General features: G+C 34.3%; 1 protein-coding gene, 1 non-coding gene and 1 pseudogene across 2 annotated transcripts; 2 read left to right on the forward strand and 1 right to left on the reverse strand.

Moving 5' to 3' along the window:
• Positions 1-6761: 6761 nt before the first annotated feature.
• On the forward strand, positions 6762-6866 carry LOC141702057 (small nucleolar RNA R71). The gene has a single exon (XR_012566993.1). It is a non-coding gene; the product is annotated as a small nucleolar RNA R71 (small nucleolar RNA).
• Positions 6867-7290: 424 nt separating this feature from the next.
• On the reverse strand, positions 7291-17271 carry LOC141702055 (uncharacterized; annotated as a pseudogene).
• A 3535-nt stretch (positions 17272-20806) lies between these two features.
• LOC141702053 (uncharacterized) lies at positions 20807-22315 on the forward strand. The gene is made up of 2 exons (XM_074505755.1): positions 20807-21276; positions 21870-22315. Exons 1-2 carry the CDS (start codon positions 20926-20928, stop codon positions 22080-22082), a joined length of 564 nt encoding a protein of 187 aa, XP_074361856.1. The 5' UTR covers positions 20807-20925; the 3' UTR covers positions 22083-22315.
• The last annotated feature ends 2735 nt before the right edge of the window (positions 22316-25050 follow it).

Raw genomic sequence — 25050 nt, forward strand, 5'->3', positions numbered from 1 at the left:
CTACACTTGCATCAATATCACAAATCAATCGGACAAGTAAACTTAAGGGATCATGTTATAATGCAAATGTATGAAACTATATGCAACATAATAACATGCAAAATAAAAAAACTACATGACATAACAAATATGCAACTATATGAACTAAACTATCATGAATATGCAAACTATATGAGACACACACAAACATATTCCTTAACTACCACCCCCATACTTAAAATATTCATTGTCCTCAGTGAAGGTAATAGTAAGGAATCGGGCATACCTACTCGGAATCAGGATCATCACCCTCAATGGATGGAGTGTCAGGAGCGTCAGGAGTGTAGAGTATCAGGAGGCAGGTACACAGAGTCCTCACCGAAAACTGGCCACTATATGTCAACTCATGTGGCTCTGAATGTAGTCCCCAATGCCTGGGTGAGATCATGTGCAAACCTACTATGGATATCATGCATCGCATCCATCCTCCTCATCAAGCGCCTATACTGCGCTGAACACAAACCAACATTATCCTCAACATCCTGCCGCTACTGCTGTGAAGGACCGACCTCACCCAACTCAGCTCTCCATGCGGCTCTGCTCGCCTGAGTCGTCCCCCAGCATATTCCTGAGGCATTGGCCGTCCACCCGACAAGTGATCATATAAGTAACCAAGCCCCTTCGGATCAGGCTTCCTACCGTACCACTCCTGCATGCTCAAAAGTGTATAACTGTCAATAAAAGCACTAGGAAGCTGAAGCTGCTCGTGTGCGGGCCAATGAACTCCAACCGCCACACACAGTTTCGTCACAATGGACGCATAGGGAATAGAGCCCGTAGTGCTGCCTCGCAGAAACCTCAAAAACCCTGATAAATCACCGATCCGAGATCCACATAATCTCCCTGAAGAATCCCCCACAATAACCGTGCACGCTCCACAGTAACATCATGCACGTTAGAAGATGGCATGATGTTGACATAAAAGAAAGAATTGCATGCACGTGCAAACATGTTCATGCACGAGGCAGGGAAAGTGACATACTCGTTCGTGCCCCTCTTGAACTTCCAGTGAGTCTCAGGAACACACAATGTAGCAATAATCAAATCCAAGTTAAAATCATCCCCAATCTTAGCATTCCAATCCTCATGTTCTGGCCTCCTCTCGGGCTGGTTAATCACCCTCCTAATAGCATCAGCACTGTAATCTACCGTCAATCCCCTCACCACAGTAAAACCATTCTTGTCCACTTTCGCATTTGCGTAAAACTCGCGAACCACACTTATGGGCACAACAGCTAGTGTCTCGTAAAAAGAAATCCAACCCATCTCCAGAATCATCTCGAGCAACTTACCATCCCTCCCCGATGGCAGAAATCCTCTCTCCTTAGCTATGGACTTCGATAGCAACCTCGCATACTCCGTTTCAGCCTTCGGAGTAGAAAACCTGGTCCTCACACCTCCAACACTTGAAGAATCGGTGGTGCTGCTGCTAACTTTGCTTCGTTGTCTCTTGGGTGCCATTGAATTCGAATAAGAGAGAAAAGAAAAGTGTATAAGAGAGATTTGTATGTTTGAGAATTGAGAAGTGATGGAGAAGATTGTGTATAAGTGTGTGTATATATAGGGAATTAGGAATTAATTATGGAAAAGAAGTGGGAATTGATTGTGGGAATAATGGAAATAATGGGGTGATTGAAACCGATTTGGAGAAGGAAATATGAAAGGTGAGAGAGGAAAATTCGGCTGGGAATTGATTTTGTGTTTGATTTTCATTTTTTCTGATTTCTTTTTTTTTTCAGGTCCGGGGAGCCAGCGCGGGTGTGCCGTGCTACTAGAATTCTAGCGTGGCCGCCCCACATACCAGCGCGGGCGCGCCGTGCTACTGGAAAAATAGCGCGGGCGCGCCGTGCTACTGTAGTTAGCACTGAAATTTTTCTTTTATTTCTAATTTTTTTGGAGTTTTCTTCTACTTTTCTTCTTCCTCTACCTACTATTGTACAACAAACTTGGTTTGCCTACCAAGAAGTGCTTAGTTTACGTCGTTAGCTTGACATAGAATCCCAAGATCAAATTGACAATAAAATGGCACTAACCACCTCACGGTTTGCCATATCTCCATAGTAATGCATCAACCTCTGTCCATTTACCTTGAACGTTTGGCTGGATTATTCTCAAAAATCTCCACTGCTCCATGTGGAAACACGGTTTTGATAACAAACGGCCCTGACCACCTCGACTTCAATTTTCCAGGAAAAAGACGGAGACGAGAGTTGAACAAAAGAACTTGTTGCCCCGGTATAAATAATTTGAGCACTAGACTCCTATCATGCCACCTCTTGACTTTTTTCTTATACATTTTATTATTCTCATACGCTTGAAGCCGAAATTCGTCGAGTTCATTCAATTGAAGCATACTTTTCTTTCCATCTGCATCCATATCAAGGTTCAACTTCTTCAAATTCCAATATGCTTTATGCTCGAGCTCCACAGGCAAATGACATCATTTTCCATTAAAAAACTAAAATGGCGACATGCCTAGCGGAGTCTTGTATGCTGTTCGATACGCCCAAACAGCTTCATCCAGCTTCAAAGACCAATCCTTCCTTGATGGATACATAACTTTCTCTAAAATACACTTGATCTCTCTGTTAGATACCTCAGCTTGACCATTAGTCTGGGGATGGTAGGCTGTAGTAATGTGATGATTCACATTATATCGCTGCATCATAGCAGTGAACTTGCGATTGCAGAAATACGATCCCTCGTCACTGATTATGACTCTTGGAGTTCCAAACCTTGTGAATATCTGCTTGTGAAGAAAATTAAGCATTACCTTTGCATCATTTGTTAGCAAAGCCTTGACTTCAACCCATTTTGAGACATCATTAACCGCCAACAAGATATACTAATTATTGCAAGATGAGACAAATGGCCCCAAAAAGTCAATTCCCCAAACATCGAAGACCTCAACCTCGAGAAGCATATTAAGAGGCATCTCATCCCTCTTGGACATATTACCAACATGCTGGCAGCGATCACATTTCAAAATAAACCGATGTGCATCCTTAAACAATGTAGGCCAGAAGAATCCCGCTTGAAGGATACGAGCTGCTGTCTTCTCTCCACCATAGTGGCCTCCATAAACAGTCAAATGACAGTCTCACAAGATACCCTCTGTCTCGCTGTATGGAATATATCTCCTGATAATTTGGTCAGCTCCTTGCCTAAACAAAAATGGCTCATCTTATATGTACCACTTCATCTCATGAAGATACTTCTTCCTTTGAGCAAAAGATAACTCTGAAGGCATAATTTTGCTTACAAGGTAGTTTACAATGTCTGCGAACCACAGTTCTTCCTCTTGCACCCCAAACAACAGCTCATCGGGAAAAGAATTGTTAATCAATGTCTTATCCTGTGAAGTTATACCCGGATCTTCTAACCGAGATAGATGATCAGTAACTTGATTCTCAGTACCTTTCTTGTCCTTGATCTCCAACTCAAACTCTTAAAGTAAAAGCACCCATCGAATCAATCTAGGCTTCGAGTCCTTCTTCGAGACGAGATAGTGAATTGTAGCGTGATCAGTGAAAACTGTCACCTTCGTCCCAAGCAAATAAGATCGAAACTTCTCAAAACCATAGACAATAGCCAATAGCTCATTCTCAGTAGCAGTATAGTTCAGTTGAGCACCATTGAGGGTTTTACTAGCATAGTAGGCCGCATGAAATATGTTGTTCTTTCTCTGCCCAAGAACTGCTCCAACTGCATAGTCACTTGCATCGCACATCATTTCAAAAGGTTCATCCCAATTAGGTGCAGTTATGACCGGTGCCATGATCAAGCTCTTCTTTAAGCTCTCAAAACCAGTTAGACACTCGTCATTAAACTTGAAAGGGACATCTTTCTCTAGAAGATTGCACAATGATTTAGAGATCTTAGAGAAGTCCTTGATGAAATGCCGATAAAAACCCGCATAACCAAGAAAGCTGCGGACTTCCTTAACAGAAATTGGTGAGAGCAGGTTTTCAATGACCCCCACCTTGGCTTTATCCACCTCAAAGCCATTATTAGAAACATGGTGCCCAAGAATGATGCCCTGTTGTACCATAAAGTGACATTTCTCCCAGTTGAGAACCAGATTAGTCTCAACACACCTTTTAAGAATGACGCCAAGATTTTGCAAGTACTCGTCAAATGGATCACTGAACACAGAGAAATCATCCATAAACACCTCCACATTCTGACCAATCATGTCAGAGAAAATGGCCATCATGCATATCTGAAATGTGGCAGGTGCACCACACAACCCAAAAGAAACTCTTATGAAGGGAAAAGTACCAAACAAACAAGTGAAGGTAGTCTTTTCCTGATTCTATGGAGCGATAAAAATCTGACTATAACCCGAATAGCCATCCAGAAGACAATAGTACTCATGTCCAGCCAACCTGTCAAGCATTTGATCAATGAAAGGAAGAGGGAAGTGATCCTTCCTTGTGGCTTTGTTCAACTTCCTGTAATCCATGCAAACTCTCCACCCCGTGACTGTTCGAGTAGGAATGAGCTCATTCTTCTCATTAGAAACAACTGTGATGCCTTCTTTCTTCGGCATACGCTGAACTGGACTCACCCAAGAACTGTCAGAAATAGGATAGATGATCCCTGCATCTAGCCACTTGAGAATTTCCTTCTTCACAACCTCTTTCATGATTGGATTAAGCCTTCTCTGTTGCTCAACAGTCGATTTACTTCCTTCCTCTATCAGAATTTTATGCATACAATAAAAAGGGCTGATTCCCTTGATATCTGCTATAGTCCATCCAATTGCCTATTTGAACTCTCTCAGAATTCTCAAAAGCTTTTCCTCATCACTACCTGAAAGGTCATATGCAATAATAACAAGCAAAATAGATGCATCACCTAAAAACGCATACCTCAAGTGTTCAGGAAATGGTTTAAGCTTGAGTGTATGAGCTTCCTCAATAGATGGCTTGAGGCGCTTTGAAGAATTTTTCAGCTCTTCCAATCCAAGAGATTCAAACGCATATCCAGCCTTCGCTTCCAAGGAGAAGCATTAAAATATTACAATTGCTTATCACCTTCATCATCTTCACTATCTGAATTTCCCAACAAGGCTTTCTCTAAGGCATCGACCTTAGCATTTGATCAAGTTCTGAAGTAATTACAGAATTGACCAACTCCACTTTTAAGCACTCCTCATTATCAGTAGGGAATTTCATGGCATTGAACACATTAAAAGTCACATCCTGATCCAGTACTCGCATAGTGAGCTCACCCTTCTGCACATCAATCAAGATTCGGCCCGTAGCCAAGAATGGTCTTCCCAAGATTATGGGAATCTTTTTATCCTCCTCGATTAAGAATTATAAAGTCCGCAGGAAAGATGAGTTTGGCCACCTTGACCAAGACATCCTCCACAATGCCTCGTAGATATGTAATAGAGCGATCGGCCAACTATAAGGTCATATAAGTAGGCTTTGGATTAGGTAAGTCCAACTTCTTGAAGATAAATAAAGGCATCAGATTGATGATAGCTCCCAAGTCGCATAAGCATTTTTCAAATGACACTTTTCCAATGGTACAAGGAATAGTGAAGCTTCCAGGATCTTTAAGTTTCGGAGGCAACTTCTGTTGTAGTACAACACTGCATTCCTCCGTGAGAGCAACTGTCTCTATTTCATCGAGATTCACTTTCCGAGAGAGAATACCTTTCATAAATTTCGCATAGCTAGGCATCTGTTCAAGAGCTTCAGCGAAAGGTATGTTGATATGAAGTTTCTTGAACATCTCCAGAAACTTCGTAAACTGCTTATCCAGTTTTTGCTTCTGCAGCCTCTTAGAAAAAGGAGGTGGAGGATAAATATGTTACTCCCCTGTATTACCCTCAGGAGGAGTGTGTTCCACAGTTTTCTTCCTTGGTTCCACTTCTGCTTCCTTCTGCACTTCTTCTTTAACCACATCTTCAAATTCTGGAAATTGAGTTTTTCGGGATTTGCAACCTTCTCATACCTTAATGTAATTGCCTTAACCTGCTCTTTTCCTTCCTTCTTGCTTGGCACTTCAGTGTTACTAGGGAGTGTACCAGGTTGTCGATTCAGCAAGACATTGACAATCTGCCCAATTTCATTCTCCAAGGTCTTAATCAAATCGCTTGGCTCTTGCACATGAGCCTCAACTCCTCCAATTCAGATTTTTCATTAGATTGTTGCAGTTGGAGTTTTTATCTTGGTGCGTATTGCGGTTGATGAAAACCAGGAGGGTCGTATTGCTTTGCTGTATACTCCTGATAAGGCTGCTACAACGCATTCTGATTGTTGCTTCAGCTGAAGTTAGGATGATTGCGCTTGCTGGGATGATAGGTGGATGGAATTGGTTGCTGAGATCTCTGAAAGTTGCTCACGAACTGAGCTGATTCACTAGAAATAGCACACCACTATGTCTCATGCGCACCAGCACAAAGCTCACAGACACTAGTGATCTGATTAACTCCATAATTAGCCAAAGAATCCACCTTCATCGCCAAAGCATTAAGCTGAGCAGCAATAGCAGTAGCTGCATCTACCTCTAGAATTCATGCTACCTTTCCTTGAGTTAGTCTCTGAGAAGGGTTCTGGTATTCATTAGCAGCCATCAGTTCAATCAAATCATAAGCTTCATCGTAGCTTTTAGCCCATAAGGTTCCACCTGATGCTGCATCAAGCATGGGTCTAGAATTCGCACCCAATCCATTATAAAAGCAGTTAATGATCATCCAGTCAGGCATCCCATAATGAGGACACTTTCTAAGCATCTCCTTATAACAATCCCAAGCTTCACACAAAGATTTTCCCGATTGCTGCGGAAATTAAGTAAGAGCATTCCTGGTTGCAGCTGTTTTCGCCATAGGGAAGAATTTAGTGAGAAACTTCTGAGCAAGATCTTCCCACTTGGTGATAGAGCCTGGTGGTAGAGAATGCAACCAACACTTAGCTTTATCCCTCAGAGAAAATAGGAAAAGCCTCAACTTAATAGCATCTTCAGAAACATTGTTGAATTTGAAAGTGTCGCAAATCTCAATGAAATCTCTAATATGCATATTGGGATCTTCCGTCGGAGAACCCCCAAACTGAACCGAGTTCTGCACCATCCGAATCGTGCTAGCCTTGATTTGAAAAGTGTTAGCGATGGCTGGTCTGGAAATGCTAGACTGAATATCACTGATTTTCAGCTGAGAGTAGTCCATCAAAGCCTTTGTATTTGCTTCTGGTTCACCCATCGCAGCAAGAGCTTCTTCTTCAACTTTCTCCTCTTCTAAAAACACTTCTTCCTCTGCAAAAACTTCGTCCTCCGCTTTATCCAGTATTCTCTTTCAAGATCGAGAACGTGTTTGCATAAACGCTCTCTAGAGTACCTGAAAAAGCAAACAGTAAACAAGTAAGTAAATTATCCAAGTCACTGAACTTTAACGACCACTGATGTCAAACACATAAACTAAAAATTAACACCGAGTCCCCGGCAGCGGCGCCAAAAACTTGTTAGGATGAAAACATGCGCTAATATTCACGCAAGTATACGCGATCGCAAGTAATATAGAATTAATTCTAGTTCGTTCCCACAGAGACTAGTTTAGGTTAATTTCAATCAATGTACTTATGCAACAATAGTATGGTTATTATTCAATGCTAAGATGATAACAAGTTGAGATTTTCTATAACTAAGATTATTAACTAACTTGCAATTAACTAAAAGATTAAAAGGTTGATTTACTTATATAACACAAACATGGGCTTCTAACTTCATTACTACTTCATTAAATAGCCTTTTTATTCTTAAACTTAGCATACAATGGTGATGACAACTAATCAGATAACAGAAACTAGTAAACGCCAACTTTCGTTGTACGAATACCCTACTACCAGACATCCACAAAATTACCTACGAATCATGCATATCAAATATATGAACCTATGCTAGCATGGTAAGTTCTAAACCCCTATATTCAGTTTCGCTTCAATAGAGATTAACACGCTATCTTATAAGTTCGCGACGCTCATAAGACGAATAAGCACAACCAATACTAGGATATCATACGATCACCACACACTAAGGCATCAAAACATATTAACTATTGAAATCCATAAGTAAATCCGCTAGAACCTCACGATAACGATTAGCCAATAACCGAACTCATCATCACCGTGGGTTCCGATAAAAACATGGTATAATAAACTAAGTCTTTATAAAACTGAATAATAAACAAAGTACATTAATCAAGAGTATAGGTTCAACAAAACAAGAAAACTAGCATCCAAGATTATAACTTAAACATAGAATCACAAGAATAAACTAGATTCTCTTCGCCTTGGTTGTATTTGTGCTCCTATGTCTTCTTGATGTCTTCTCCTTAAGCTCTGTTATGAAAAACGTCTTTTATTTGTCTTTATATAGCAGCCCCAAATCAGAAGAGAAGTCCAGAAAAGCACTCTTGTACTTGAAACAGGATTCTGAATTATCGCCCTGGCGCGGGCGCGTGCTTCACCGGCGCGGGCGCGCGCTTTACCGGCACAGGCGCGCTGTCTTCCTGCCCACCCGGCGCGGGCGCGCGCTACTACAGCGCGAGCGCGCTGACATTCTGGAAAATGTTCTGATTTTTATTTTCTTGACTAGTTTGAGATGGCTTTCCACGAGCTTTCATCCTAGACACATTCCTAACACCAATTTAGTACCATAGCAATGCTAAATCTCCTTTATCCCTTATTTTTGCCTGAAATACAAAAACACTACAAAAACACATCAAATATACAAATAACTCGAGTACAAAACATCAATTCAAGCCATTATAGGACGTTCTAAGTGGACATAAATTCCACTTAACAGAACCCTGTTACTTTGTATTGATATTGATATTGATTCTTGAACTTGATTATATGCTTCCTTTCAATTGATCAACTCATCAAAGTCCTGCTAATAATTTGTAATGAATGTCGGCTTTCATCCAATCCTGAGCCTTGATTCTTCAAAGCCTAAAACCTTCTTCATGACCTTTACTTAGCCAATCATGGAAATCTTCCACCTAGAGATTTAAAGTAGAATTCCACATATTTGGATATTGATATTAATATTGCATTATAGAACTGTTTATTTAGTTACTTGCTGAGCTTCTTTGCTCATTTATTTGCTTTGATCTAACCATGACAGTTAAGCAAAAAGATGGTCAGACTTAGGCGCACCGCTCGCAAGAGCGTTCCTGGCTGTCCCTACCGGGTTGTAGATTTCCAGATGCCAGAGCAGTTAGTTGCTGTGTGTGTGAGAAAGCGTGTTAGTTGGAGAACTCGTATAAGTTGGATCAGATACTTTGGGTTTTCTGTCGATTCCATGTTAGAATCGAATAAATTTGAATTTAAGTATATTTTGGGTTGTAATATATTTATTTTTGTTGGTAGTCGTAATCTTGTCTCATATTTAATCCTGTTTAGATCCTGTTATTATTATCGGGGTTTATTATATCTGCTGTTATTGTATTATTTTAATAGTGTGTGGGTCCTCATTTCCTAACCCGGAGACTGAGGGCGTCAAAAGTTGGTATCAGAGTTACAAGATCTAGTTATCGGAGCTAAAAAAAACTTAGCAAACAAATTTCATAATTAAAACATATGTCAGAAGATAGTAATTACTTAAATATATACAAGGCACACATATGATGTTAACAATCAATACTTATACCCTGACACAAGCATCAGACAAATAAGTTACCAGACATGCCAAATTGGTAATGTTCTTCAATCATAATATATTAATATATTATATATAAATTAATTAACATGAATATGGAATTAGTTAACTAAAGTTGTAGACATAGAGGATATGTACCTTTTATTCACGGATATTAACGCTCTATCTGCTTCTATTCTATTGCGCCGCTGCGATTTCAGTCTATCATGTGCTTCACAATTGTGTTTAGGGTTGATTTAATGTCACTATATATACATGCATAGGTTACCCGACTTGTGTTAGAATTGTGTTAGAATTCGTTAACTCCTTCTTTTCTTTATCTAATTAGTGATTTAATAATTATCTCAGTTGGAGTAATATTATTATTATTATTATTATTATTATTATTATTATTATTATTATTATTATCTAAAATTCACGAATATTACAATAGGCCCTTAGTTTAGTATTAACAAACAGATCTAGAAAAATCTTGTATTCTCTCAAGATAGTAGCCGAGTTCTTATTTTTTAAGAACACAGATTTGTAGCAAGACAAACTTAATTAATACAATTAAGTGAGTTTTTGATATGCTGTGTTTTGTTTGATTACTGTTAAACATAATATCTCTACAATTCTTAACTGCTTTGTTCAACCACAATCCAAATAATTTTGATAGCCAAGTAAAATCCAAGAAACATATTCACCCCCCCTTTGTGTTACATTTCGCATTCAATTACTAACAATTAGTGTAAATTATACTTCATATAATTTGAATTTTAATCATTACATATTAAGATTGTTTATACAATATACATATTTAATTACCGAAAGGCGATGCCTTTAAGAAATGCATCAAATGTTGTGCCGATACAATGGTTGTAGATGTGACATTAAGTTCATCACCTAATAAGGACATCGGTTCAATTTCAATTAAATGCATTTTTACACTAATATGGTTAAAATGGTACATAAGTAATTTCATCGTCGGATAACTTGGAGACCATGTATGTTCTGCAATCAAAATACTATAAAATATATTATTTTTTGAACTGTATTTTATGAATATCACTCATTTATTAAAATTTTCAAAGATCAATTAAGTTTAATGAATAGAATGTATATGTTTTGCAAACTAAAAATATTTGATAGAATAAAATATTTTACAATGTTCTATAAGAAGTGTAAATATTATATTCAAGATTTTGAATAAAATGATGATCTTTATAGATCATGAGGAAAATTAATATATTTCGTAATATTTTTATGCAATTACAGAACATGATTGATTTTCACGGTCTCCAAAAATAAGTGGTCTCCATAAAATTTAACATTCTGATTTAGTTCATAATTTCATATTATCTTTGTGAAAATTTAAGATTTAATATAACATTAAATGCAAACAAAAATTAACTTCAATTATTCTTTTCCAAAAAGAAAAAAAGAAGGTCGTATTTGGTCATTTTTTGTTGTAATCTGTACGTGAACAAATATTTTGAGAATATATTATTTAAAAAATCATGAATAAAGTAGTTTTTTTTATTTTATAAGTATGATGAAAAGACTAAATAAATTATTTTTTTCTTAAAATATACTTATTTTGTCTCTCCCAAATTTTTATATTAGGGTTGTTTATGAATTTAAAAAGAAAAAGATATTATTTTAAATCAGTAAAATTATGCGATATCAATTCAAACTTAAGTAGTAAAATATTAAAATATGGAAGATGGTAAAGAAAATTTAGGTTTGATAAATCGAAAAAATTTAAAAATGAATGAATAGTTGGGTGAAGTACAAGTTTGGTTTATTTTATAAAAAAATTAGCAAAAATAATTATTTTTGAAAATTGACCAACTTAAGTCTTAGATATCCCAACCTGCCATCGGTGAAATATTCCATATATAGAGTCAAATTCTATGGAGACTAGTGCTGAGCATTCGGTCGGTTCGGTCTGAAACTGAACCGAATCGAATTAGCCGAAAACCGAATTGTTGATTTTTTTTATAACGGAACAGAACCGAACTTATGTATAAAACCGAACTGAAAACTAAATCGAATTATTTCGGTTTATTCGGTTCAGTTTATGAAACCGAAATATTTAAAAAAATATGTTTCTGCAAATACAAATGAAGTTGTAAATTGATTTTTTTTTAAAAGGCAAGATAAAAAGTAAAATGTGTGATCAGCAGAATAAATGCAGAACTATCAACAAATGTGCTCATGATAAACCACTTCATATATTCATCCTGACAATAATTTTAAAGCTTGATAGTAATTGTAATTAATTTGATAATCTATCAAAAGGAACTTGAAAACAATTCTCACGAAGGGACAGACAGAAGGAATGCTACTTGGTGACTAGGGTGTGCCATGAAGTGCCCTGAAAATTTCAAAGTATATATGATTTATGATGACTATAGAATCTACGTCGTTGAAAGTCTATGTGAATTAGGTTAAGATCTGTATTGTGTTCCTTGTTAATCGAATCGAGTGTGTATTAGTGTACTTTCAATTAATATTTACTAACTAATTCTAATTATCTATATTATATTATACATAAAATATAATTAATATATATACACTATTCGATTAATTCGGTTAAAACTGAATTAATATTTTGAAAGACTGAATTGAACCGAACCGATTTTATTTCGGTTAAAACTGAAAAACCGAAATATCAAATTTTTTCAAAAAAACTTAGACCAAACCGAACTGAACCGAATTTTACCGGTTCGGTTCGGTTTTTCGGTTTCGGTTCGGTTTTGCTCACCCTTAATGGAGACCACATTTTTGTTGGAGACCACGGAGACCATTTATGTTCTACAACTAAAATCTTGCATAACAACATTGCGAAACCTATTATTTTATGAGTTATATTCTATAAAGATCATTATTTTATTCAAAATCTTTAACATCATACATGTACTGCATATAGAACATTACAAAATGTTTTATTTTACAAAACATGTTTAGTTTGTAGAACATTCGTTCAAATTGCAGAACATAAACATTATACTTATGGCTTAATGACCTTTTCAGCCTCAGTGTTTGCACCAGTGTACCCACAAAACCCTCAAGTTTGAAAGCGTACCTTTTCATCCCTCCGGTATCGAAAATGTGCTCTTTTACCCTTGGGCCGAAACGGGTTAGAAAACGGTATGCAACGGCCGAGATATTTTAGCAATTATTCAGCCGATATTCAGATACTTTTGAAATGTACCTTTTGGACCTTATTGTTTGAAATTGCACACATAAACCCCAACAATCTAATGAAGAACAAGAAAAGGATAGTGAGAATTTATATATTCGATGAGCTTCAAGGGTTGATAATCGAATTGAACTTAAGAATGATTTTCGACTTGAATGAGTCCAAATGATTTCATATTCTTGGTAATGATAAAAAAAAATTAGACAAGTCTTCCTTCTTCCAACACAAAGGTTTTCCAAATGAATTCCTGATGGATTGGATATAGACGTAAGAGACTAGTGGGACTAGTCCAGTAATGTAAGAGTCTATCGGGGATAGTCTTTCACCCAATCCTGAGCCTTGATTCTTGAAAGCCCAAAACCATCTTCATGACCTTCACTTAGCCATTCATGGAAATCTGCCACTTGGAGATTTAAAGTAGAATGCCTCAAATTTAGATATTGATATTGATATTACATTATAGAACTGTTTATTTAGTTACTTGATGAGCTTCTTTGCTCATTTATTTGCTTTGATCTAACCATGACAGTTAAGCAAGAAGATGGCCAGACTTAGGCGCACCACCCGCAAGAGCATTCCTGGCTGTCCCTACCGGGTTGTAAATTTCCAGATGCCAGAGCAGTTAGTTGCTGTGTGTCTGAGAAAGCGTGTTAGTTGGAGAACTCGTATAAGTTGGATCAGATATTTTGGGTTTTCTGTCGATTCCATGTCGGAATCGAATAAATTTGAATTTAAGTATATTTTGGGTTGTATTATATTTATTTTAGTTGGTAGTTGCAATCTTGTCTCATATTTAATCATGAATAGATCATGTTATTATTATCGGGGTTTATTATATCTGTTGTTATTGTATTAGTTTAATAGTGTGTGGGTCCTCATTTTCTAACCCCGATATTGAGGGCGTCACAAGTTGGTATCAGAGCTACAAGATCTAGTTATCGGAGCTACAAGAAAAACTTAGCAAACAAATTTCATAATTCAAACATATGTTAGAAGATAGTAATTGCTAAAATATACAAGGCACACATATGATGTTAACAATCAATACTTATACCCTGACACAAGCAGCAAAGACACAAGTTACCAGACATGCCAAATTGGTAATGTTCCTCAATCATAATATATTAATATAGTACATATAAATTAACTAATATGAATATGGAATTAGTTAACTAAAGTTGTAGACATAGAGGACATGTACCTTTTATTCACGAATATTAACTCTCTCTCTCTCTCTCTGCTTCTATTCTATTGCTCCGCTGCGATTTCAGTCTATCATCTGCTTCACAATTGTGTTTAGGGTTGATTTAATGTCACTGTATATACAGGCATAGGTTACCCGACTTGTGTTAGAATTCGTTAACTCCTTCTTTCTTTATCTAATTAATGATTTAATAATTATCTCAGTTGGAGTATTATTATTATTATTATTATTATTATTATTATTATTATTATCTAAAATTCACGGATATTACAATAAGCCCTTAGTTTAGTAGTAACAAACAGATCTAGAAAAATCTTGTATTCTCTCAAGATAATAGCCGAGTTCTTATTTTTCTAAGAACACAGATCTGTAGCAAGACAAACTTAATTAATACTATTAAGTGTTTTTGATATACTGTGTTTTGTTTGAGTACTGTTAAACATAATATCTCTACAATTCTTAACTGCTTTGTTCAACCACAATCCAAATAGTTTTGATAGCCAAGTAAAATCCAAGAAACATATTCACCCCCCTTTGTGTTACATTTCGCATTCAATATCTAACAATTAGTGTAAATTATTTTTCACATAATTTAAATTTTAATCATTACATATTAAGATTGTTTATACAATATACATATTTAATTACCGAAAGTAGAAGCCTTTAAGAAATGCATCAAATGTTGTGCTGATACAATGGTTGTAGATGTGACATTAAGTTCATCACCTTATGAGGTAATCGGTTCAGTTTCAATTAAATGCATTTTTTGACACTAATATGGTTAAAATGGTACATAAGTAATTTCATCGTCGGATAACTTGGAGACCATGTATGTTCTCCAATCAAAATACTATAAAATATATTATTTTGTGAAATATATTCTACGAATATCACTCATTTATTAAAATTGTTAAAGATTAATTAAGTTTAATGAGTAGAATGTATATATTTTGCAAACTAAAAATATTTGATAGAATAAAATTATAATGTTCTACATGCAGTGTAAGTATTATATTCAATATTTTGAATAAAATGATGATCTTTACAGATCATGATTGACAGATTAATATATTTCGTAATATTTTTATGCAATTGCAGAATGTGAGTAATTTTCACGATCTCCAAAAATAAGTGGTTTCCATAAAATTTGACTTTCTGATTTAGTTCATAATTTCATATTATCTTTGTGAAAATTTAAGATTTAATATAACATTAAATGCAAACAAAAATTAACTTCAATTATTCTTTTTCAAAAAGAAAACAAGAAGGTCATATTTGGTCATTTTTTGTTGTAATCTGTACGTGAACAGATATTTTGAGAATATATTATTTAAAAAATCATGAATAAAGTAGTATTTTTTATTATATAAGTATGATGAATAGACTAAATAAATTTATTTTTCTTAAACTACATTTATTTTGTCTTTCCCAAATTTTTATATTTGGGTTGTTTATGAATTTAAAAAAGAAAAAGAAATTTTTTTAAATCAGTAAAATTATGCGATATCAATTCAAACTTAAGTAGTAAAATATTAAAAATATGGAAGATGATAAAGAAAATTTAAGTTTGATAAATCGAGAAAATTTAAAAATGAATGAATAGTAGGGTGAAGTACAAGTTTAGTTTATTTTTTAAAAAATTAGCAAACATAATTATTTTTGAAAATTGACCAACTTAAGCCTCAGATATCCCAACATGTCATCGGTGAAATATTCCATATATAGAGTCAAATTCAATGGAGACCACGTTTTTGTTGGAGACCACGGAGACCATTTATGTTCTGCAACTAAAATCTTGCATAAAAATATTGCAAAACGTATTATTTTGCGAATTATGTTCTATAAAGATCATTATTTTATTCAAAATATTTAACATCATACATGTACTGCATGTAGAACATTACAAAATATTTTATTTTATAAAACTTGTTTAGTTTGTAGAACATTCGTTCAAATTGCAGAACATACACATTATACTTATGGCTTAACGACCTCTTCAGCCTCAGTGTTTGCACCAGTGTACCCACAAAACCCTCAAGTTTGAAATCGTACCTTTTCAGCCCTCCGGTATCCAAAATGTTCTCTTTTATCCTTGGACCGAAACGGGTCAGAAAACGGTATTTAACGGCGAGGATATTTTAGTAATTATTCAGTCGATATTTAGATACTTTTGAAATGTACCTTTTGGACCTTATTATTTGAAATTGCGCACATAAACCCCTAAAATCTAATGAAGAACAAGAAGAGGATAGTGAGCATTTGTATATTCGATGAGCTTCAAGGGTTGATAATCGAATTCGTACCTTTCCAATTTTTGAATCCATTATTGAAGATACACCATGATTTCCACTTTCTGATGGAAAAAGCCAGCTTTCAAGTTTTTCATGTAAACTACGCAAATAATCGATGCTCACACCCCCTTCCTCAGGCCTCTTCCGTAGCAGCATTCTCTTATGACAAGTATCAGGGCTTGCTCTAAGATAAATGAAGGCATCAGGAACAAGTCCAGGAAAAGATGACACAACTGGATCAAACCAAGAGTCGTATATGTTAATTTCCATTTCATTCATCCACTTTGCTTCATGAACAGCTCGTACAAACACCTTAAGGAAAACATAATTAGCCATGGTATGCTAATTTTAGGTGCTTCAACATGCAAACGAAATTGAATAGCTTAAGCATTTTCTAATTCTATTGTAAGTCAATAGCAGCATTATACTTTGCATCAGACAGACAATAAGATTTTATAAGTTATAATACATACCATTCTATCACTAAAAACACTTCTTTCCATCAACCTAAGAGGTTTAATTCCGCCGGAGGACTCCTTCTCCTACATTAGTCGTGTGACAAACACGTAACTATGGAAGGTATACACATACCTTTCGGGCTCAGCATAAAAAGCATCAAATATATTGAAGTAATCAGGTCCTACATATTTCCACTTGTTGACGGATTTTGGAACAATTTCAACAAGATCCTGTAGTTCAAGTGTTTCATTGGCTATTTTTTGCAGGAAAGTGGATTTCCCAACACTAATATCCCATTCAACACAGAAGGTAAGACGCTTTTTCTGGCTTGGCTTGACATCCAAACTGGAAGTATCATCCCTCAATTCTTCATCAACACTCTATTTTATGTACGTAGTAATACTTTCAGCATGACCCATCTTCTGCTGAATTATTCTTGTGAATTGTTCTTCAAAAGGTTTAGCAACAACAAAAACTAAATCTTCATTCCACAGTGGATTTAACGTCCGTGCTGGACTTATCTTTTAAGCACTAACTTCCTACCTGGTTCTAGGATTGATGATTGAATCCGCTCCTTGGAAAATGCAAACACCTGATTTCATTCTGGGTTCACTTTATTATCATAAGCATAAGACTGTGAGCATCTATAACTTAAACCAACAGCCACTTCTCTAAGGTTGATTTGATTTGTGATGAGATCTTTATTTGAAATTGAAAAAAAAAATATTTTGTACATTTATATAAGGTTCAAAACAAGTAATAAAACGAGTTGGATGTAATTTTTCTATTACTGTTATTTCTATAGTCTTTGTAGACTTTAAGTTTGAAACTTCTATTTCTCTTTCATCTTTTATATTCCTGTAGACTTTATTAGCAAAGTCTATGGTACTATTAGATTCTTCTAACACCAAGTATTGTATGACAAATTCTGAATGTGTTTTATTAGCTTGAATATTCTTAAAATAAAAAGAACATAATGTTAATGGAATGGTTAAACTAAATGTTTCTTCATTGCTTGTAGGAGAGGTCCATTCTTGGTATCCGTGGAGGCTACAATATTAAAACAAGGCGAATGCCCAACATTATTAAATCAAAGAGAATGCTCTTCTTGCCACTTTAGTTGAACAGATCAGAATAAAAAGGTTCGAGCAACAAACTTTCAAGTCATGAGCATCTGTTGTGGCAACAAGGTCATTAGGTATTTACACATAATTAATTTTATTTTTAGGGGCTTATGGGTGCAATTCTAAATTTTAAGGTCCAAAAGGTACGTTTTAAACTTATCTGAATATCGGCTGGTTAATTACTGAATTAGCCTCGCTGTTACATAACGTTTTCTGACTTATCTCGGCACAAGGGTAAAAAGGCACATTTTGGATACCCGAGAGCTGAAAAGATAAGCTTTCAAATTTGAGGACTTTATGGGTACACGGGTGCAAAATTGAGGCTGAAAATGTTATTAATTCTATACTTATTAAACTTAAATGATCTTCAGCAATTTTAATAAATTAGTGATATGTGTAAAACATATTTCACAAAATAGTATATTTGATAGTGTTTTGATTGCAGAATATAGGTGGTCTCCGAAATCTCCGATAAATATGTGGTCATTCATAGAATTTTTTTGTCAGTAAATAAAATATATCCGATTTTTTTTATTTATTTATAAAAAAAATTGGTTATTTTTGTCGTATATTCGAGTCCTCGTGGGAAAAAATAGAGAATAACCAACGAAGTAATCTCATCTATATATAATAGGAGAACATGCGTATAATTTGATGAGATTAAAAAGTCTCATTGAAAAGACTAAATTACCCCTGTTTTTAATATTTATATAAAAGATGTGGTTTGTGGGAATCGAACTCACGTTATTTCATTCAACTATATAATCTCTTAACACTACACCATATTGTCACATGTGCTTTTTATCATACACATAATATCTAAGTGTGCTAAATGAATATTTTATTTAACTTTAAAGATACTTACTTGAATTCCGCAAAAAAAGATAGTTAGTTGAATATTTGTACAATTAATTTTAAAGAATTGAATTGCAGATACAAAATTAGGCATAATACATAAATGGATTATAATCTTCTTTATTAATTATTTTTTAGTTTGAAAATATATCTCATGTATTTTTAACATATTTTTTATTATAAAAGTAATTAAAATGTACATATATAATTTTTAAAAAATATTGAATATAGAATCGCTTATATATTAATAATCTATATTGTTATTACATATTTAGATAAGTTCGAATTTTAATGAGTCAATGCATTTTAAAACTTGGCCCATTATTCAAAAAATACTCGAAATTTGACTACATGACCCGGCCGAAAAACATCGTCATATTTTACGTTTAGTAAATTTAAATTAAAAGCTCGGCGAAAATATCTTACCAATAATGTGAAATTTTTTAATATCTTATGTTAATATAAATTAATGTGTTTGAGATTTTTATAGGATCGAGTCAATTAATTATTTATATTAAAATTACTAACTTCACTGATAACGCATTATTATTTTTGGGATTTGTCCCAATTTTAGGAATATTTGAAATTTGAAATGAGATCTCACTAAATTGGTTAAAACTACGATTATATATTAAATCAGTTTATTTTTCATTTTTCACTTTAAAAAAAACTAACTTTTTAAAAAGAATTCTTTTATATCAACAATATTCATTGATCAAGATAATATTGTACAAATATTTTGAATTATTTTAAAATTTTGAATTATTCAAATAAAATTTATATCTATACTATATTGTAGCATTTGATTCAATGCAATTTATATTATTTAAGGAAAAAAACATATATTGTTCAATAATTTGAAAGAATTAACCAGTTCATGATATTTAAAAAACTTTATCCAAATGAAATTTTTTATTTTAGAAGAATAGTATAAAATGTTATCAAATTATTATATGAAAAAATATTGTAGTCGTAATGAAAGAAACTTGAAAACGGTTTAAATAACGATATAAATACAAATTTTCTTTCGAATTCTTGAAAAAAATCATGAATATCAATAATAAGTCTTAAAAATATATAATTCATTTTTATGTTACAACCATGATTGATAATCGGTTGCCTAAAAAATAGATATGGATTGTTTGTCAGTGATAATGTGAATATCATATATAAATTATAACAATTTATTTCTTACATAATTTTAATTTTTGAATAATTATAGATGCATGTTATTTGAGTAATCAATTATCTCACTAGATGTTAATAATGATTATACATGTACATAAATCAGATATTTAGCATATAAATAATTGAAACCATCATAATTTACTAAGAGATGTAACATACAACAATTTACGATAACTTAATCTTGTTAACACTAGTGTAAATAAAAAAACTAACAGTTTCCCATACATACATACGTTAAATTTAAAAAACTAATATTTTTCATTAAAATCAATTGTAATATTAACAATAATGTAAATTTTACATTATTATATATTTTGATTGCAAGTTATTCTGACTTCAGTTATTCATTTTTTATCTTTTTAAATTGAGTAAGTTAATTGTAAGTTAGTAGTTAACTCAGTAATAATATAGAGCAGTACATATAGTTTATTTAAATAAAATTCAAGATTTTGGTCAACTCCGTATTCAACATATATGTTAATTTGTAGTTTTTTATTTGTAAACATACTAACGGCATTTTACAGATTTAGTTTAATCGTTTCGTTTTAAACGTACACTTACTACCCTGTTTATATTCATTCATTAAATATAAAATAACGGGTAAGAATAATATAATATAATAATAGTTAAGGGGATATTCACTTCTAAAATTGAGGAAGCATTCGAAGTTTCTAATATTATATAGGAGGACATGGAGCTTAATGAAGATAAATTTTATCTCCATTTTTTCAAAATTTGACTTAAAAACCAATATACGGATACTGGTGCGGTACAAACATTATAATTAAAAAAAACTTTAGACTGCTAGTTGTTTTTTGTTCATCAACCCCAGCATTTAATCTCGCCGGCCAGAGAAAAACACACACAGGCCACAGCTATCAATCAACTAAATTACAATAAATCACTATGAGCACCGTCGGAGAAATCGAAGCATCTCCAACCACCGGATTCGAAACCTCCGACGAGCCATCACCACTACTAACCTCACAAAACTCCGATCAAAAGTCTCCCGAAGTCGAGATCAATCTATACAAGCAAGGCCGAGGTCCAATCGCCGTCTTCAAAGCAAGTCTCGGCGGTTACGAACAGGATCAGCTCGAAGTTGTTGAAATTCTCGATAAGTACGGCTTTAAAGCTATTTATGCTTACAACTCAGTTTCAGGTCGTGGCGTTCCGATTAGGTTTAATCCCAAAAATGGACGCTCTTTGCTTCCGTATACTGATGGTGCTGTTATTTCCGTTGATGGAGAGCCTAAGGTTTGTTCTCGCTTTCGTTTTGACTAATTGATTTTTTTTTCTCAGTGTCAATTGAATAGATATGATGTATTTTTAATCTCGATAATGAATAGAACTCTACGAAGTTTTTCGAGATTATATTGTAGAGATGAGTTACTATGAAATTGTAAATGCTGTATATGGATGTACTGACTAATGAAGTTGAAGCTGTCTAGTGTTGAGATTGAATTTTGTTAATTCTTTTTAATGTAATTTTTATATGTATGTATAAGTATTGTGACTTTAAGATGAGAATTATGATTCCACAAGATTAGATGTAACTTGTACATGCTTTGAATGTTGTAATTTCGAAGTAGATATAAAATTATCACTTTAGGTTTTGAGTTTGTGATTAGGTCACTATAATGATTACGTGAAAGTGTGTGAGGAAAACAAGTGATATTGGTTTTTTTCGCTAACAAATCGTCTATTATGAAAAGTTTGATTTGAAAATGATAATGTTATATATTAAGAGATTTGTGGGAAGTTCAATGATTATATCGTGTGAGAGAAGTATATTAGCGCATTGATTTTAATATTTGTATGACTTTATTTGTTTTTGTGAATGATTCCAGGACTCCGTCATCAATCCAATTACTAAGATACTAGTAGGAGTGGCATTTATGACTATTGTGATAGTGTTTGTTGTGAGGGAGTCTCCACAATGGGCACAGAAGTTTAATTTCTCTGGCGGTAGCATCCCTCCATGGGTCTTAGCTTTAGTGGTAATTGTCTTCACTCGCTTGAGTAAGAGAACTAAAAACTTTCTCAAACAACGTGGTTGGTGAAAGGTTCAACGTTTAGAAAGCAGGTCTTGTTTGAAGTTCTGACTTGATGAGAATTTTACATGGTATGGTACACATAATATTTTATCTTCCTATCCTGAAATGTTGGGAATTTATATTACATTTGTGCTTATAGCTTTCCTCGTTCCTTTGTAATCATAAGGGCAACAGATGTAGATAATTTGATTTATCAATATCTGCCAATCCAGATTCTGAATTTGGAATTTTTGTTTCAATTTAAGCAAGTTTGTAATTTCTGTCACAAGCATGTTATCTTTCTTTTGTTGTCTTTTTTGAACTCCTCTATTCTAGGAAAAGAGTATCTTACTTCATGAAACTAATATGAAAAATTTTAGAATTGATAATTAATGTGATTTACCTAAAACTTGAATTTGAGTTTTGTGCACTCAGTAATTCTTTATCTTTTCGGAATACCTATGCTAATTTAGATTCAGTGAACTGTATGTCTGCATATTAGCTAAGTCTTTCCATGTCTATTCTTCCTTGTTAACATGGCTTGGTTTTGTGATAATTATCTTAGTGCGCCTATTCTCTCACTGGAGTAATGATATGTAGAATCTTATTGTTGAAACTTGTTACTTAGAGAATAGTTTGTTGAAACCCTTAAATCTTTCTTACTATTGTTCTAGCTGACACACATGCGTGTTAACCAGAAAATATTAACATGTTCAATTCCACTTGCTTTGACTCTTATAAAATCCTGTAATATCAATTCAATATCTATCTGTTCCATATAAAAATATTCATTCCATATTTTGCTGACAAAGGTTGGTCAGACTAAGTTAAACAAAACCAACAACGCCAGCAATTAACCCATACTCTAAGGCCCGAAGCACTTTTGTTTTTGTCAGGAGGCTTTAAGCACCTTCAAATTCATAAATCTTGCCAAATTTCCAAGTCATAGCACTATAGAAGTTTGTCTATTTAGAATAAGTGACCAAACTACTTCAACCTGAGAAAGGAAGGCCCTTACGGCAGTAACCCAAAATAAGTGGTCCTTTATATTCTACAAATACGCATCAATGTATATATTTAAGTACATGGTAAAAAGAGCGATTGTTTCAGTTTTTTCATCCTTTCTCCCCGACACTACCTATACATGCAGGTTTGTTTACTTTAGCTACCTATACGTACACTATATATTTACACGTGTACCCCTTTTTTCTTTACTAATCTCCAAACTATGTTCTTCTCTTCCTCCGACGAATGGTTCTTTCCCTCATCTCTTTCTTTGTTTTCATATTTCTCTCTCCATATTTATCCATTTCACAATGATTCGGCTGTTGCTATATAGCTATTGGATTCATCAAGAAACTTTAGAGTTAGGTTTTCTGTAAAATTAGTTAATTAAAACCTCATATATGCCCCCTTATTGAGTAATTGAAACCTCTTTTCTTCTCCTTTCTCCAGCTGTAGCCGGTTAATCTTTGATTCAGGATACGCAACTTGTGAATGCGTCTGATGTATCTAGCATTTATGCATATAAACTATTTGTATGTATTGATATAAGCATTATTTACATGTGTACCCCTTTTTCTTTACTAATCTCCACGCTCTGTTCTTCCCTTCCTCCGACGAATGGTCTCTCCCTCGTCTCTTTCTTCATTGCTCTCTGTTCTCTCTCTCCATTCCTATCCATTTCACAATAATTCTTCTGTTGCTTATAGAACTATTGGATCCATCAGGAACTTTAGAGTTGGGTTTTCTTTAAAATCAGTTGATTGGAATCTCATATTTGCCCCTAATTGAGTAATTGAAACCTCGTTTCTCCTTTCTCCATCTGTAGCCAGTTAATTTTTAATTCAGGATATACAATTTGTGAATGCGTATCTAGCATTCACGCATATGAACTATGTGTATGTATCTAACTATCTATATATGCATTATTGAAATGCATATCTACAGCCACGCATTCTCGAGAAGTATGTTTAGTTGGCATTAAGGGCCACGTTTTGCGGATTCGGTTAGCTTCTTTTCCGAACTAGGTAGATAAGGCCGACACCTTTTCATTTAAGAATTATGAGTATTAGACCAACCTTGGGCCTGTGATTTAGGACACATCTAGGGAATAATTAACAATTAAGTTATGCTCCACATCAGGCTCCATGTCAGGCCTAAGAGCATAGATACCTAAAGAAAACAACAGAACAACTATTTCGATAATTGCCAAAATACCCTCCTCTAGTTTATATAAAACACATTTACATATCCCATCTCTCAGAACACCTTCCATCTTGTCTGACCAGTATGTGTGCAAGTTCTAAGAAATAAATGCCGATCAATGAATTTACAAAAAAACCCGGAGTTTCAGAACGGCTAAGCTCTCTTCTGGGCCTGATCTTACTCATTCCTCAAAGTTTCAAATATTTCTGGAGACGGGATGAAGTAAAACCTGTTTGAGCACAAAATTCTTAAGAAACAGCAGATGCCCTCAGCTGAGATATCACTCTCAATTCCATTATTGTAACAAATATGACCCCCTGCAGCCCGGGTTCTTAATACTAACCCTCTTTTTTATCAGTACATAGAAAGTAATCCGACAAATGTTAGATTATTCTGCATGGTTAGACATAGACGCTATCTAATTACAACACTGAACAAATTTGTGGACTAGATTGGGGTATTCTGGTTTAATAATTGTGTACATGCCTGCTGAGACACCCCTCTCTTTCACCTCTTCACTCCGACTGCTTTTTCAACCTCCTTAATTTAAAGAATCCTCTTGTCTTACATTATTATTAAGTTTGGTAAATGCTCCAGGGTTCTTATATAAGCTATCTTTTATAACTCGTATTTTCGAGTTGCACCGAAGCATAGTGTTTCTTATAATTACCAATTGAAGATATTAACCATCTTCAATACACAGTTTATATTGTGTCAAGTTGTGCTATTCCGTCCCTCCACGCTTTTGCACCGACTCAGGTGACAAGGAGTTCTCCTATGGATAGCT

Source organism: Apium graveolens, unplaced genomic scaffold (assembly GCF_009905375.1).
Source record: "Apium graveolens cultivar Ventura unplaced genomic scaffold, ASM990537v1 ctg458_1, whole genome shotgun sequence".
Lineage (NCBI taxonomy): Eukaryota > Viridiplantae > Streptophyta > Magnoliopsida > Apiales > Apiaceae > Apium > Apium graveolens.

Excerpts from the sequence above, each read along its gene's own strand:
- LOC141702053 (XM_074505755.1), top strand. The coding sequence starts at position 20,926 with ATGAGCACCGTCGGAGAAATCGAAGCATCTCCAACCACCGGATTCGAA. Across the intron at positions 21,277-21,869 it reads CCGTTGATGGAGAGCCTAAG|GACTCCGTCATCAATCCAAT; the intron begins GTTTGTTCTCGC and ends GAATGATTCCAG.